The sequence below is a fragment of the Pituophis catenifer genome, unplaced genomic scaffold, assembly GCF_029215685.1.
Source record: "Pituophis catenifer annectens isolate HBS135680 unplaced genomic scaffold, rPitCat1.0.hap2 SCAF_6, whole genome shotgun sequence".
Taxonomy (NCBI): Eukaryota; Metazoa; Chordata; class Lepidosauria; order Squamata; family Colubridae; genus Pituophis; species Pituophis catenifer.
This window is the reverse complement of record NW_027256886.1, coordinates 54191849-54204921: the sequence shown is the minus strand read 5'-3', so window position 1 is coordinate 54204921 and position 13073 is coordinate 54191849. Positions and strand designations below refer to the sequence as shown.

General features: G+C 38.7%; 1 protein-coding gene across 1 annotated transcript in view; it reads right to left on the bottom strand.

Moving 5' to 3' along the window:
- The window catches only part of GRK5 (G protein-coupled receptor kinase 5), a 93505-nt gene extending 81384 nt beyond the window's left edge, over positions 1–12121 (bottom strand). Inside the window, exon 1 of the mRNA XM_070944871.1 lies at positions 11971–12121. Coding sequence (XP_070800972.1) covers positions 11971–12121 — 151 coding nt within the window. The remainder of the gene's footprint in view (positions 1–11970) is intronic.
- Positions 12122–13073: the final 952 nt, after the last annotated feature.

Genomic DNA, 13073 nt, shown 5'->3' with positions numbered 1-13073 from the left:
TGGAGGCGGGGGAGGTAAAACATGGGGTGTGCGGACGCCCAGGGAGTCCAAAAACGGGCCCATTTCTGGCCTGCAGAATGCTTCTGGAGGCAAGAGAGGTGAAAAACGGGAAGCGTAGATGCTCCAGGAGGCCAAAAACGGGTCCGTTTTTTGTCTCCCCCATCTCCAGTAGCACTCTACAAGCCAAAAAGGGGGTGCATAGAGGCCTCCAGAGGCATCTGCATGCCCCATTTTTGACCTTCCCCGCCTCCAGAAGATAGACACAGAGAGAGAGAGATAGACACAGAGAGAAAGAGAGACAGAGACAGATAGAGAGAGAGAGAAAGAGAGATAGAGATAGAAAGAGACAGAGAGAGAAAGAGAAAGAGAGGGAGGAAGGGAAAGAGAGACAAGACAGAGGGAGACAGAAAGAAAGAGATAGAGACAGACAGAGAGATAGAGAGAGACACAGACACAGACACAGACACACACACACACACACACACACACAGACTTGTTGATTGTAAGCTCCTTGGGGCTGAGAAGAATTGCTGCAAAACTGAGTTTCCTGAAGTGGACCATTAGACTCCAACACAACTGAAAAAATGATCTAGTAAAAGGGCAACATGCAAACAAAAGTGAATAAAACACCCCCCGGAGCAAAACAAATTAAAGTTTAATTTGTATGCATTGTTTAATGGACTGCTAAATTGGCCACACCCACCTAGTCACATAACCACTAGCCACACCCATCCACTCAGTCTGGTGCCCAACAGTCTGAGGGATCGTGAATTGGCCTCCTGTTTAAAAAGTTTGAGGACCCCTATACTATATTTATAAAATGTATTAAAGTTTAGTGGACAATATGCTGAAAACTCTGGCAAATAAATACTCCCAAATAATTTCCAAGAGGGATAAAGTTCCCTTTGGCATTTATGATATATGCACTGATGCAAAATTCATTATGTGCAACCAGCAATATTTTCAGTTAAGGTGTTTTTTGAGCAATCACATCTCATTCCCAGAATCTTACGAGAGAGCCTAGTGTGGCACAGTGGTTAAATGTCTATGGAAATTCTCAATCATCCAGGTCATGGTTGTCCTAAAGGTGCTTTTCAAAAGGCAACTGGACTCTGTTTTTTTCCTTCTGAAAATGTTTCACTTTTCATACAAGAAGCATCTTCCGTCCTGATTGAATGGTGGGGAATAGAAAGAGTCTATTCTCTTTGCAGTCATCTGGTTGTCATCTGAAGGTAAGTCATTAGCTCTCTGAGAGTTGTTGAGACTACTTGGAGATTTATCTGTATCCTCAGGATCACCTAAATCAGAGTGCAAATGGGTGTGTGGAGTCTTCTTGGGACTATTGGAAGAACTATGTTGAAGACAGGATATAGATGGTATTGTATCCCTCTCCCTCTGTTGAGAGAGGGATGTTCAATTTTAACATAGATGGCCTCTTTGACCCCTCTTTTTTCTCTGGGACACAGTGGTTAATGTGTTGGGCTTGCATTGGAGAAAGTTTTCTGGTCTGCCTTTCGCCATGATTTTTAGCCAATTGTTTCTCTCAGTCTAAAGTGACTAAAATGGCTCAGGTAGCTGTTGTGGTGAGGAGGAAGGAATGTTTTGTAAACTGCTTTGTACACTGCTTTATGTCCTGAGGGGAGTGTGGGGTCGCAGTCTGATAATAATAACAAGGATTCAGAAATTTTCATATTGTAGTCCCGTTCTCTCATGTTTTTCTATGGCTTCTTCCCCCTTTTTTTAACTTACTGAAAAGAATCAAAATAGTTGTGCAATGTTTCTTGACTGTGCACGTCTCCATCTGGAATCATCCAGTAGTTCAAATGCAAAAACAAAGAATAACCTCAAGACATAGCTTGCTTCCAGTTCCTTTTGCCAGTTAACTTGCTGATAATCTCTATCTAAATATGTCGCTTTCAGGAATGCATTTCTAATTAAAGCTCCACCCCAAAGCCCTTGACATGAAGCTTTCTTTTCAATGTTCCATAATAGAAACTTACCAAAATCCCAACTGTATTTGTAATCAATGTTTGAATGTACAACTTCTAGCTATTGTAGACATCCAGAAACTGTTTAGTTTTCAGTAATGCCTCTTGCAATTTTCTATTTAAATGATGTGAGATTCTTCTCACAGTTAAAAAAAAACCCTCACTAGTAAATGCATTATTGATTCATATAATATAAATTATTTTAGATTTTTAAACTTTAACTTACAGGATGTTTTGTCCCTTGAAGAGAAATTTGTGAAGTCATTTGGCAAATTAAATTGGCAACCAATCCCTTAATTATATGAAATAGAAAAACCTCAATACCACATTGGCTTTAATGGGAATGGGATTAGGAACTCTCCTCTAGGTGTGGTCCTTTCCAAGCCAAGGTATAATGACACATAAGAGCAGAAAACCCCAGAAATGAGATAATCAAGAGAGAGAAAGCGAAAGAGAGGAATTGTAATACCAGGAACTGAAATGTATAAACAGGAATAAAAGTCATTGTATGTTTTGGTCTCTAATTCTGGTGCACAATTAAACATTTTATTGACTTATTAAGCTGACTTTGTTACAGGAAAAGTTCCATCAAGGAATTTGTGAAGTTTCTCGTATCTAGCTGTATCTTGTTCAAGGTTGACAAGAAACTAGATCAAAATCTGCTGGGGATAGGACGGTGGGTAGTGGAAAAGTACAGGGATATTTCCAGGGGTGGGCTGCTGGGGGTTCGCAGTGGTTAGGGAGAACCTCTAGCTAAAATTCTGTGCAGTTCAGAGAACCCCCAAATCCCACTCCTGGCTGGCCCCGCCCACCCCTCCCCTCTCCTCCCAGGAGTCCCCATGCGGCCCGTTTTGGATGCAGGTAAGTGCAAGGCATGCGTGGAGGCTCAGGGAGGGCGAAAAGCGGGCCTACTGGAAGTTTGGAAACAGCCTCCAGAGGGCATCCAGAGCCTGGGGAGGCGGTTTTCGCACTCCCGGAGGCTCGAGGAAAGCCTCCAGAGCCTGGGGAGGGCAAAAATGCCCTCCCCCACTGTGGTGCAGGAAGCCAACTAGGCCATGCCCACTATGTCACCCCCACATTCCTTTGAAGTACAGCATATTTCACTAGCCAACCCACTCTCAACCTTACCACTATCTTTGCCCCTCTATCACCTCACCCACCTCACTGCTCCTCTCCCAAAGTGCCACATTGTACCAGCCCAGCCATATTTATCTTCCCAGCACCTGGGCAGCAACTGGGCAGAGAACCCCTTGCTAAAATTTTTGAAGCCCAGCCCTGGATATTTCATTAGACATGGAAGAGATGAGATTCTCTTAGTTTTGTCCAAATGTCAAAGGCATAATTTGACCTAGGGGTCAACAGGCAGCACACCTTACCAACCCCTAGAGTTTTTTGTTTATATTATTCTATGTGTGAAGGAAAAGATTTGTATGCTTGTATGCAGCTGTGGCCTCCAATGACGTGCATAGAAAGTAAAAAGATTTGTACACGCATCTCCAAGTGGCAAGAATATAGTGTCTCCACCAAAGTTGGCCCAGCCCTGACTCCCCTGTCTTTTGGGAAAACTTGAAAAATCTGGTTTTTCCAGCAGTTCCTCAGCCAAGGTGAACCCCTATAAGCAGTATGATACTTTTATTTTGTTTACTATTTTTATGATATGTGTGATTTTGGCTTCTTTCTGTTGGTTATCCATGATTTGTTGTTACATTTTTGCACTGGGGTGGGGTGAGGAAAGGAGAAAGAAATAATTGTTGAAATTGTAGTTGACCATAAGAAGGATTTATTAATTGCTCAGTCTTGCTAGATAAGCCCCAGCAAATAAAACTAAATAACTATAAAAGCATTTTTCTGCCCCAATTTTAACTAACAGAAGGACTTGGGTACATGTCACAAAATGTACTGTACCGGAGAGAACATTTGAGATGTATAATGATGTTTTTATGTCACTTTATTACATCATTGAGAGCCAGTTGGGGTAGTGGCTAAAGCACCAATCTAGAAAACATAAGACCATGAGTTCTAATCCTACTTTAGGCACAATTTTCTTTCAGTCCTAGGAAGGAAGCAATAGTTAGCCACTTCTAAAAACTTTGCTAAGAAAATTGCAAGGACTTATTCAGACAGTTTGTGAAAATTGGACACAATTGAACGGAAGAAAAAAACTATTATTACTTACCAGGTTATGATTCAACATCTGCAGGACCGGAGGTGGACAGAAATAAACAGGCCACAAAGAAGAAAGTCTTTGCAGCCCAATGACTATTAAATGATTCAAGATCTTGTGGTACTACCAGAAATGAAAGCCAGGGGCCAAGATTCAACACATAACTGAGCAGAGGTATAATTATAGAAAATATTCTCTAAGCCAATGACAGGCCCAAATCCAATAATGGCAATTTTTCCAAGGTTTTTTAATTGTTTCATACCTATAAACAAAATCTTGCCAGACTTAAGACTCTACTGTCCCCATCTATATAATATACTCTGTCAACTTATTAGGGAAGGGCTGCCTTCATTCCCTCTCTCACATAATATCTGGACCGAGCTGCCTCTTACTCCTCTGGAATGTACCCCCTCCCTCTTCACTATATCCCATAATGGCCAGAATGAGCAATCCCTCTAGGATTGGATAATCTTTTCATCAAGAAATCAAAATTGCCCCAAATGCAAAAAGGAACTTTCTAATCACTGTCCCAAAGGTGTTTTTTCAAAAGGCAACTGGACTTCGTTTTAGGAAAAGCAAAGTCTACTTGCCTTTTGAAAAAGCACCTTTGGGACAATCATGACATAGATGACTGAGAATCTCTATAGACATTTTTCTAATCAGTACTATTTTTATGTCTCGCAAATAAATATTAGGACCACCACATGGTTCATGGGACTTCCCAGAGGAAACGAGATACAGGGACACAATCTGGAGAGAGAGCAAAATAGATTCTGTAGAGCACGGGTCCCCAAACTCGGCAGCTTTAAGACTTGGGGACTTCAACTCTATGCTGGCTGGAGAATTCTGGGAGTTGAAGTCCCCAAGTCTTAAAGCTGCCAAGTTTGAAGACCTCTGCTGTAGAAAATAAGAGATAAATGCAACAAATATGCAAGAACCATTGCTTAGCAAAGATGGTTGAAAATTGGGAAATCCTGGGAAGTAAGATAATATTCAAAAGCAGCTTAGGTAGATTTCTCCCTAAGTCATAAGTATAAGGAGGGTAGTCAAGCACAATTAAGATTCTGTTAGTATAACCTTTCTTAATAAAATATGATTCTAGTGGAGTTGATTTTCTCATCTAATTTACCTACTGTAGTCTGTCAGATCTCCCAGTGCAAATCTTTTCTGAAGAAGCTATTATTAATAGCAGAAAGATACATATAGAGACCATACTGTACCTTTCTTTTTTGCCTCTGCTATTTGCAAGTTGGTCGTTGTTTATTTAGTTAAGTTGACCTTTATTAATTTATTTAATAAATTATTTATCAGGCCGCCTGACTCCCAAATGACTCTGGGTGGCTTACAATTAACGTCAACATATCAAAAGAATACAACAGACCAGAACAGCAAAATACAAATACAAATCACATCAAAGTAAAACAAAACGAAGCAGAACAAAAAGAAGCTGGCACAATTACTCTGTCCCTAAGGCCTGGAAAGACAAGCAGGTCTTCCATAATTTTCTGAATAAAATAAGAGATACAAACGTATCTTTCGAACTTAATTGAATGACAGTTCAATTAATTATTTGCTAAAAGCCCTCTGTCTGAGCACAGTGCACAGTGCACAGTGCAGAGTCTTCTCATCTGAAAGATAATATGAAATAATGTTACTGGTTGTATTACCCAATAAGATTGTGATAGACCCTGAAGCACCCAACTGCCAACTTTCTATCCTTTTCAATAATAAATATTGTGTAGGCTGGTTCTGTATCTGGGCTACAACTGGGCACAGTAGTGTATGCAGAACCCTGTCTAGATTACCATTAGCTAATATAACATACTTTTCAGAGTATGAGACATACTTATTCCCCCCCTAAAAGAGGGTGGAAATATTGGTGCGACATATAGACTGAATATGGCCATTTTTGGCTTCCCAAACCACCCTGCATGTCCCATTTTTGCCAAAAACAGGGCTATTTTTTGCAAATACAAGATGCGCAGAGAGTTTGGGAGGCCTGCAAAGTGCTCCTGGAGGCTGGGGAGGGCAACAGCCAGATGTGCAGAGACCGAAAACTTTTTTTCTTGTTTTCTTCTTTGAAATCTTCGTGCGTCTTATACTCCGATGCATTTTATAGTCCAAAAAATACGGTATCTCATAATCCTTTTTTCCCCCTCCCCTTAAATAAATGTCATTATACTTTACCTTGCCATTATATTTCTTGAGTTGGTTGGATTATGATTGCACTTATTTCAAATCAAATCCTAGTAGGACTTCAAAAAGTATTAAATTCACAAGTTAGAATAAACTGTTATAAAGGTTTATAGTTTATAATAGTTCTTACGTATTTATCTATAGTTATTTAGCTTAATTATTTGTAGCATTCAACTTTGTAACATGTTTTATAGTTTTTTTTCTTGGCTTTTTACTTTAAATATATATTATTTAATTCCATGCAAATATGTGCGTGCGTGCGTGTGTGGGTGTGTATATATAAAATAACAAATGTTATTTTATTCATACAATATTTTACTTTTTCTACCTTTATATTGGAATTATTGTTATTTATTTTTCTTTATTTGCTTTACGCTGATCTACAACCAAATTAAAAGTAGCAAGAAAGCAAATAAATAAGTAAAACTGTCTTAAAAGGATGTTTCCTATGGTACCTTGTGATTGTAATATATTTTGGAAGAAATTCAGCAGACATAATTATATTTAAATAACACGTGCCTGGGAATTCACTGCGGAAAGTTTATGACTTTCAAACACAAATGAAACCAACTATGTAACTCAATAGTGGTAGTGCTGGGCTTTGATTGCACAAACATGTCAAACACGGATGATCTAATGCTATGTTTTGTGGGAGATTTGCCTATCCTTTTGAAAGAGCAACAGCTTGTTTGTTTTTCCTCTATTTTGCTGCTGCAAATATAGTCATCCATGGATTAAGCTTTGTGAAATGAATTATATTAAAAGAATGTGGACTGAAATCACTTGGACTCATTTCCCCTGTGACCCCGTAAAGTCCTGGAAGCTGTCGAGTTCAAGCATCCTCTTTTCACTTTCAGGTTCCTTTAACTAAGTTTTCTGCATATTTTCTGTGGTGGTATGAAGTGGGGGGGGGAGCAAGAAAGTACATTTCCATCCTCTTGATTGCTTCCATTGCAATCCATCCAAATCTTCAATGGCAGAAAATACATCACATATCATCCAACTCTAGGACAGCACTCAAAGAAAATATATTTCAGATTCCAAGATTTTAAGGGAAGAGATCCAAGAATAGCTAAATAATAATAACATTCAGTTATACTAATCCCTACTTCAACTAGTATGGAAACTGCTATTCAGTAACGTAGGTATTTCAAAATATTAAGAAGGTACTGTGAACTTTTGCTAGAATTGCGAATGCTGGAGAACTGGTGAACTATTTTTTGTTCCAAGTGTAATGTTTAAGAAAAAGATGATTGTTTTTGACTGGATGGAAAGCTATAACTTGGGAGGGATAAAATTTTATATTTCATATTATTCATATGAAATAATGAATTTTCATATTATTATTTATGCTTTGTTTCTGTCTGTGATAAAATCAAGATTTATTTAATTTCTTTCAACCCACTTCCACTCAGAAACATCTTTCAAAGTGAACACCTTACACCAGGGGTGGGGAACGATGACCCTATTATGCCTTACGGACTTCAACTCTGAGAATTGGCTCAGGAATTCTGGGAGTTGAAGTCCACAAGTCAAAGTTGTCATCATTCCCCACTGCTGCCTTACACCTCTGACTAGACTAGAGTTTATTAATCAGATACCAATTCTTGTGACATACAGACTTTTCTTGGTGAATGTTGTGTTATAAATCTGTCCATTATTTCCCAGTTTAAAATGCTTAAAAGCAATGCTGCTTTTGGAGTGAGATCATCAAGTCAAAACAAATACAACATATACAAAATTCTGGAATGTGGCTGAAATGATTCCTTCTTTTCCAAAACTTTCTCAGGACAGCTCAGAAAATCTGCTTCCAGTCTGAAGGATAAAACATAGGTCCATAACTAATAGGCAATCAGAGCTTGCCACAAACATCAAGGATTAGAAGACTTCACATACATCAAAACTGCTTCCAGATGAGACAAGTGCTTTTATTCCGGGGGGGGGGGAGGTTTGCAATGAAGGAAGCAGACTACAGACATAAGTACAAAAACCTGTTTCCACTACTGCAGAGGTGGGGAATGATGTTTCGTTTATGACTTGTGGACTTCAAGTCCCTGAGGTAGCATTCTGGGAGTTGAAGTCCACAAGTCATAAAAGGGCCATCATTCCTTACCCCTACACTACAGAATTAGTCAATGGTACTAGCTAGTGACCGATTCTAAACAAAATATATTTTTATGACAGCCAGAGAGGGTTTTCTTTTCTTTTTTTAATGCCATGGAATTTATTTATTTATTAAACAGATTTATATAGCCACCCAATTCACACAAGGTGACTTCGGGTGATGTACAACATAAAAAATCCACAGTTGAAATCCACAGTTTAATGCACCCCAAACCCCACCCCCATCCCATGGTGGCAACAACACAATCAGACATATTTAGAGATCAGATTACAATTATCTTTGATCATCTCATTGACATTAAATTTGCATTTTCTTCTCTGTTCATGGTGTTAACGTACTCAGAAACCAACCACAAGAACTTAATTCCTGCTAATTCAGGATATCTTTTAATAACAGGCCATACGTCTTTCTGAACGTTTCACAGGAAATAACTATAAACTTCAAACATGGGTTTGTTTACTGTTTTACTTCAATTAATAAAAGTGAGGATATCCATGCATGATCATAACAATGCTAATTGAATTTTTCTTATTTTCTCAGTCATAAAAGTAGTGACCTGACCAAGAACAACCCTGAGGTAATATATCAGCTGGAGACAATGAATAGAAAGCAAGCTGCAAAACTAATAATGAATGAATAAACATTCCCCTTTTTGGGAAGACCAAGAACGTTGTGATTTGATGGAACTGATGAGATCTCAAAAGAATGACAGTGAGAAATTAAAAACAAACAGACACCGCAGTGTATGAAATGATTTATGGAAAGGGTAGAAGCAGTTTGCAAGGACAGAAAAGTGGACTAAATGGTGTTGCTATAAACTAGATATGGCTACAGTTTCTGCACGTGTCGTGTCTTTAACATTTTTTACCTATTACTTTCTGGCTGCTTGACTGTGTTTTCTACGTGTGTGTGTGTGTGTGTGCGCGCGCATTAGATTTGTATCCCACCAAATCTAAAATCAATTCTAATTTATTCCATCCAGAAGAGCAATTAGATGTAAAAAGCTTCAGTCATCTTTCTGACCTTATTTTAAATATATCTCTTGATATATTGAGTGGAACTCGTAACTCAAGTGTTTAGTGGCATATCTAAATCTTAGTCTAACTCATTATGGGCATCACTGTATAAATGATTATATTTCTTGATGAACTATTTGGAGTAATGCCAGCCATTCGTGCACGGTAACTGTTCCAATATTTAAATTTCTATAAACTCCACCCTTTCATCCATGATCAAAATAAAGCAGGGAGAACTGCTGTTGTGTGGCAGTCTGCAGGCTTATTTATATAAATAAATATACGAGTGAAACAGAGCAGAATAAAAAACTTGAAACAATGCAAAATAATATACAAAGTTAAAATTCATCCCCCAAGATGGACACTTAAGGAATTACTTGGATTTTAAAACTTGGTAGAAAGGCAATTTTCACTGCTTTTCAAAATGCTATGAGGAAGGGGTTGGGTGAAAGTTCCAAATGTGAATGCCCCCGCCCCCAAAAGATGCTTATGTTGTTTATGCCGCTTATGTTGAAAGATGTGATCCATGACCTGCAAACAAGATTGCCGGGCTGGAAAAAGGGAGCCAAATTGCTGATCCCCATTTTCCTGGAATTGCTACTGAAATATAATCCTGTTATATTTCTCTCTGCCTATCATACTGGAAATTGATTCCTTATTCTCTTGATCTCCCCTGATGGTCTTTCAAATTCCCAGTTTAGAACATCCCACCAGGGATTTCTGGTACCTCCTTCTCATCATAGCCACAGTCCAACATTTCTCATATTCTTATGGGTCCCCTCTCAATTAGGGCTCATAGATTGAGGGTGGACCTTCTTGTATTCTCATGCTGATGCTGGGTTCCTTAAGGGATTAAAATATGGTTCCCAATTGTTCCCGATCATCAATAAATCAGAGCAGAAGAAATAGAGAATCATGGTCAGCCCAGATCTGCAACGACTTCTGTACATCTCCAGACAGAACTTTTACATGGCAACAGGCTTCATCTGGAGCAGAAAGCAGTGGCTCCAACTGGGACACCATGGGCTTGCCGATTGCCAGCCCAATGAAAGTGACAAACATTTCTGCTTTTCTTAGCCTTTTCCTGGTCAAGGTCCAAACAACAGTAGATGACAAGAAATGAGATACATTATGGCGCAGTGGTTAGAATGCAGTACTGCAGGCTAATTCTGATGACTGCCAGGGGTTCGATTCTCAGTGAGTCAAGGTTGACTCAGCCTTCCATTCTTCCGAGATTGGTAAAATGAGAGCCCAGATTGTTGGAGGCAATATGCTGACTCTGTAAACTGCTTAGAGGGCTGTAAATCACTGTGAAGCGGTATGTAAGTCTAAGTGCTATTGCTATTATGTATGAGATTCATACATAAGTCTCAGTAAAAAGATTTAATGCAAGGAAAAAGGAGTTACAGAATATTGGACTCTATATCCCATGTATCAGAGAAAACATTAAGGCAGAGTCTCTTGGAGTGATTTGATCCTCTCTTTCAAAAATTCCTAATAGTGACTCACTTAGGAGATAAGGCTGGAATGTCCATCTGGTTCTTTTCTGCCATTCTCAAATGTTTGAGAAACATTTTTCTTCTTCCATACTCAACAGAATTCTATTACAGCCTAACTCTGTGTGACAAAAATTGCAGAGCATCTGATTCCTAGCAATAGGTGTAGAGGTTAACAATGGACATCCCGAGTACCATTTCCCTCCCTTCAGTGGGGAAGGGAGGAAGATCTTCTCTCTGGGCTTGGCAAGATATGCCAAAAAGCACAAGCCTACTTTTTTAAAGTCGATAAAAGCAGTTTGATGTTGCCAGAGATCCTGCTCTTCAAACACCTCAAACACTGTGACATCTATTCCCAAAGAGCCATGTAGAAAGATAGATTATTCCATAGTCCAAAATTTCAGTGATATATGTGTAAATGGAAGTAGAAACCCAACTGTTGAGAAAACAGAGACAGACTGTTCTGTTTCATCTAAAATTCCAGAAAAAAGCTGTTCTTCTGTGTACCCCTCTCTTGTGGCATTTTACACACACCAACACATATATGTGTGATCACTCAACAATTTCTTTATGAATGGCAAACCATATTAGCCCAGGGCATCCATTGTTGTCCTTAATACACAGGTTTCTTTGAAAAAGTAGCATGTAAATAAAAATATGACAATACAAATAGTAGGTTTGTACAAAATCTACTAGTATTTCAGGAACTCTCCCAAAACATGATAATCCATTCAATCTGGGAATAATGCAGTAGTTTTCTGGAAGTTAATCCTCCAAGTCAGAAGCAGGAGATTTTGCATATGCGTAACAATGCATCACCTAGTATTTTTGCATTATTACTTACAGTAATATTAAAAAGTTTAAAAGTTCATTTTGAAGGCTATAGATTTTGCCCAATTTAGTAAAGTTTCCCATATTAAAAAGCTGTCTGGTTATAAGAAAGGCTCTCAAACCAAATATTTGAAAAACAAAAGCAAGTTTGTACCTATTGTTCTTCGAAGATCTTCACACTGGCTAATATGAGGAAACTTCAGGATTTCCTTCCATTTTTTGCTTTTACCTTTGCGCTTTCCTCCACCTCCTGCAGGAGAAGAAAGGATTCTGTTATTAAGTTTGTTATTATAGCCAATTCTCATTTTCCTTATACCCTGCCTCTCTCCAAAACACATACGCTCCAGCTGTTTTTTGGTACATTCATGCATGTACATGTTTTACAATACCCATTGTTTTCATTATCATAAACTGACTGATGGGGATTTCTAGGACTCAGATTATAAAGATGTGCAACAGTTACTGGGCAATTGTAAACACTTCCTCCTCTTGTTCCAAAAATAAGCAGGACGGCCAGTTGCTGCACAGACAGCCATCTGTATAACAGGAAGCAGCCATATGCAGAAAAACTGCGCTCTGTGTGTGTGTGTGTGTGTGTGCGCGCACACCCACCCACACACACACACACATATCTATTTGCCAGTCAAACTGGGAACATCATTCAAAGTCTTGTGCCTTCCTTATCTAGTGAACAACGAGGAATCTCTTCCACTTGATAAACCCCCTTATACAACATTGATACCAAAGTACAGACTGGACTGCATAATTGTCAACCAACTCCAGAAGCCTGTTTCTGCTTATCTACAACTTCAAAAACTTGGTTGTAGAAGGCCAATTAGTGTGAGCAATGATAAGCAGCAGTAACACAATCTTTGTACCTTGTTTCACTTCAGTATCATTTCTAAATTTCATCACCTCTTATAGGCATCATACAGACTAATATGCCACTAACTCCCTTGTGCCCAAAGCAACGGCATCTGGCAAAGACAGTCTCTAGCATCATCTTTTCCACAGGACATCTTTGCATCCCACATAGAATTTATAAACATTCTTGGGAAATAAAACTGGAAGCAGCCCAGTGTTAGAATTAATGCATATTTGAAAACAAAAGCATAATTTGCAGAACAATCCATGAATATCAATTAGCAATCAGAAGACACAAAGAAACCCCTTTAATCTCACAACACATGGACAGATTCAACCATAGTTATAATTGGGAAACTGTGAGCATCGTAGACCAAGCTAAATCCAAAATTC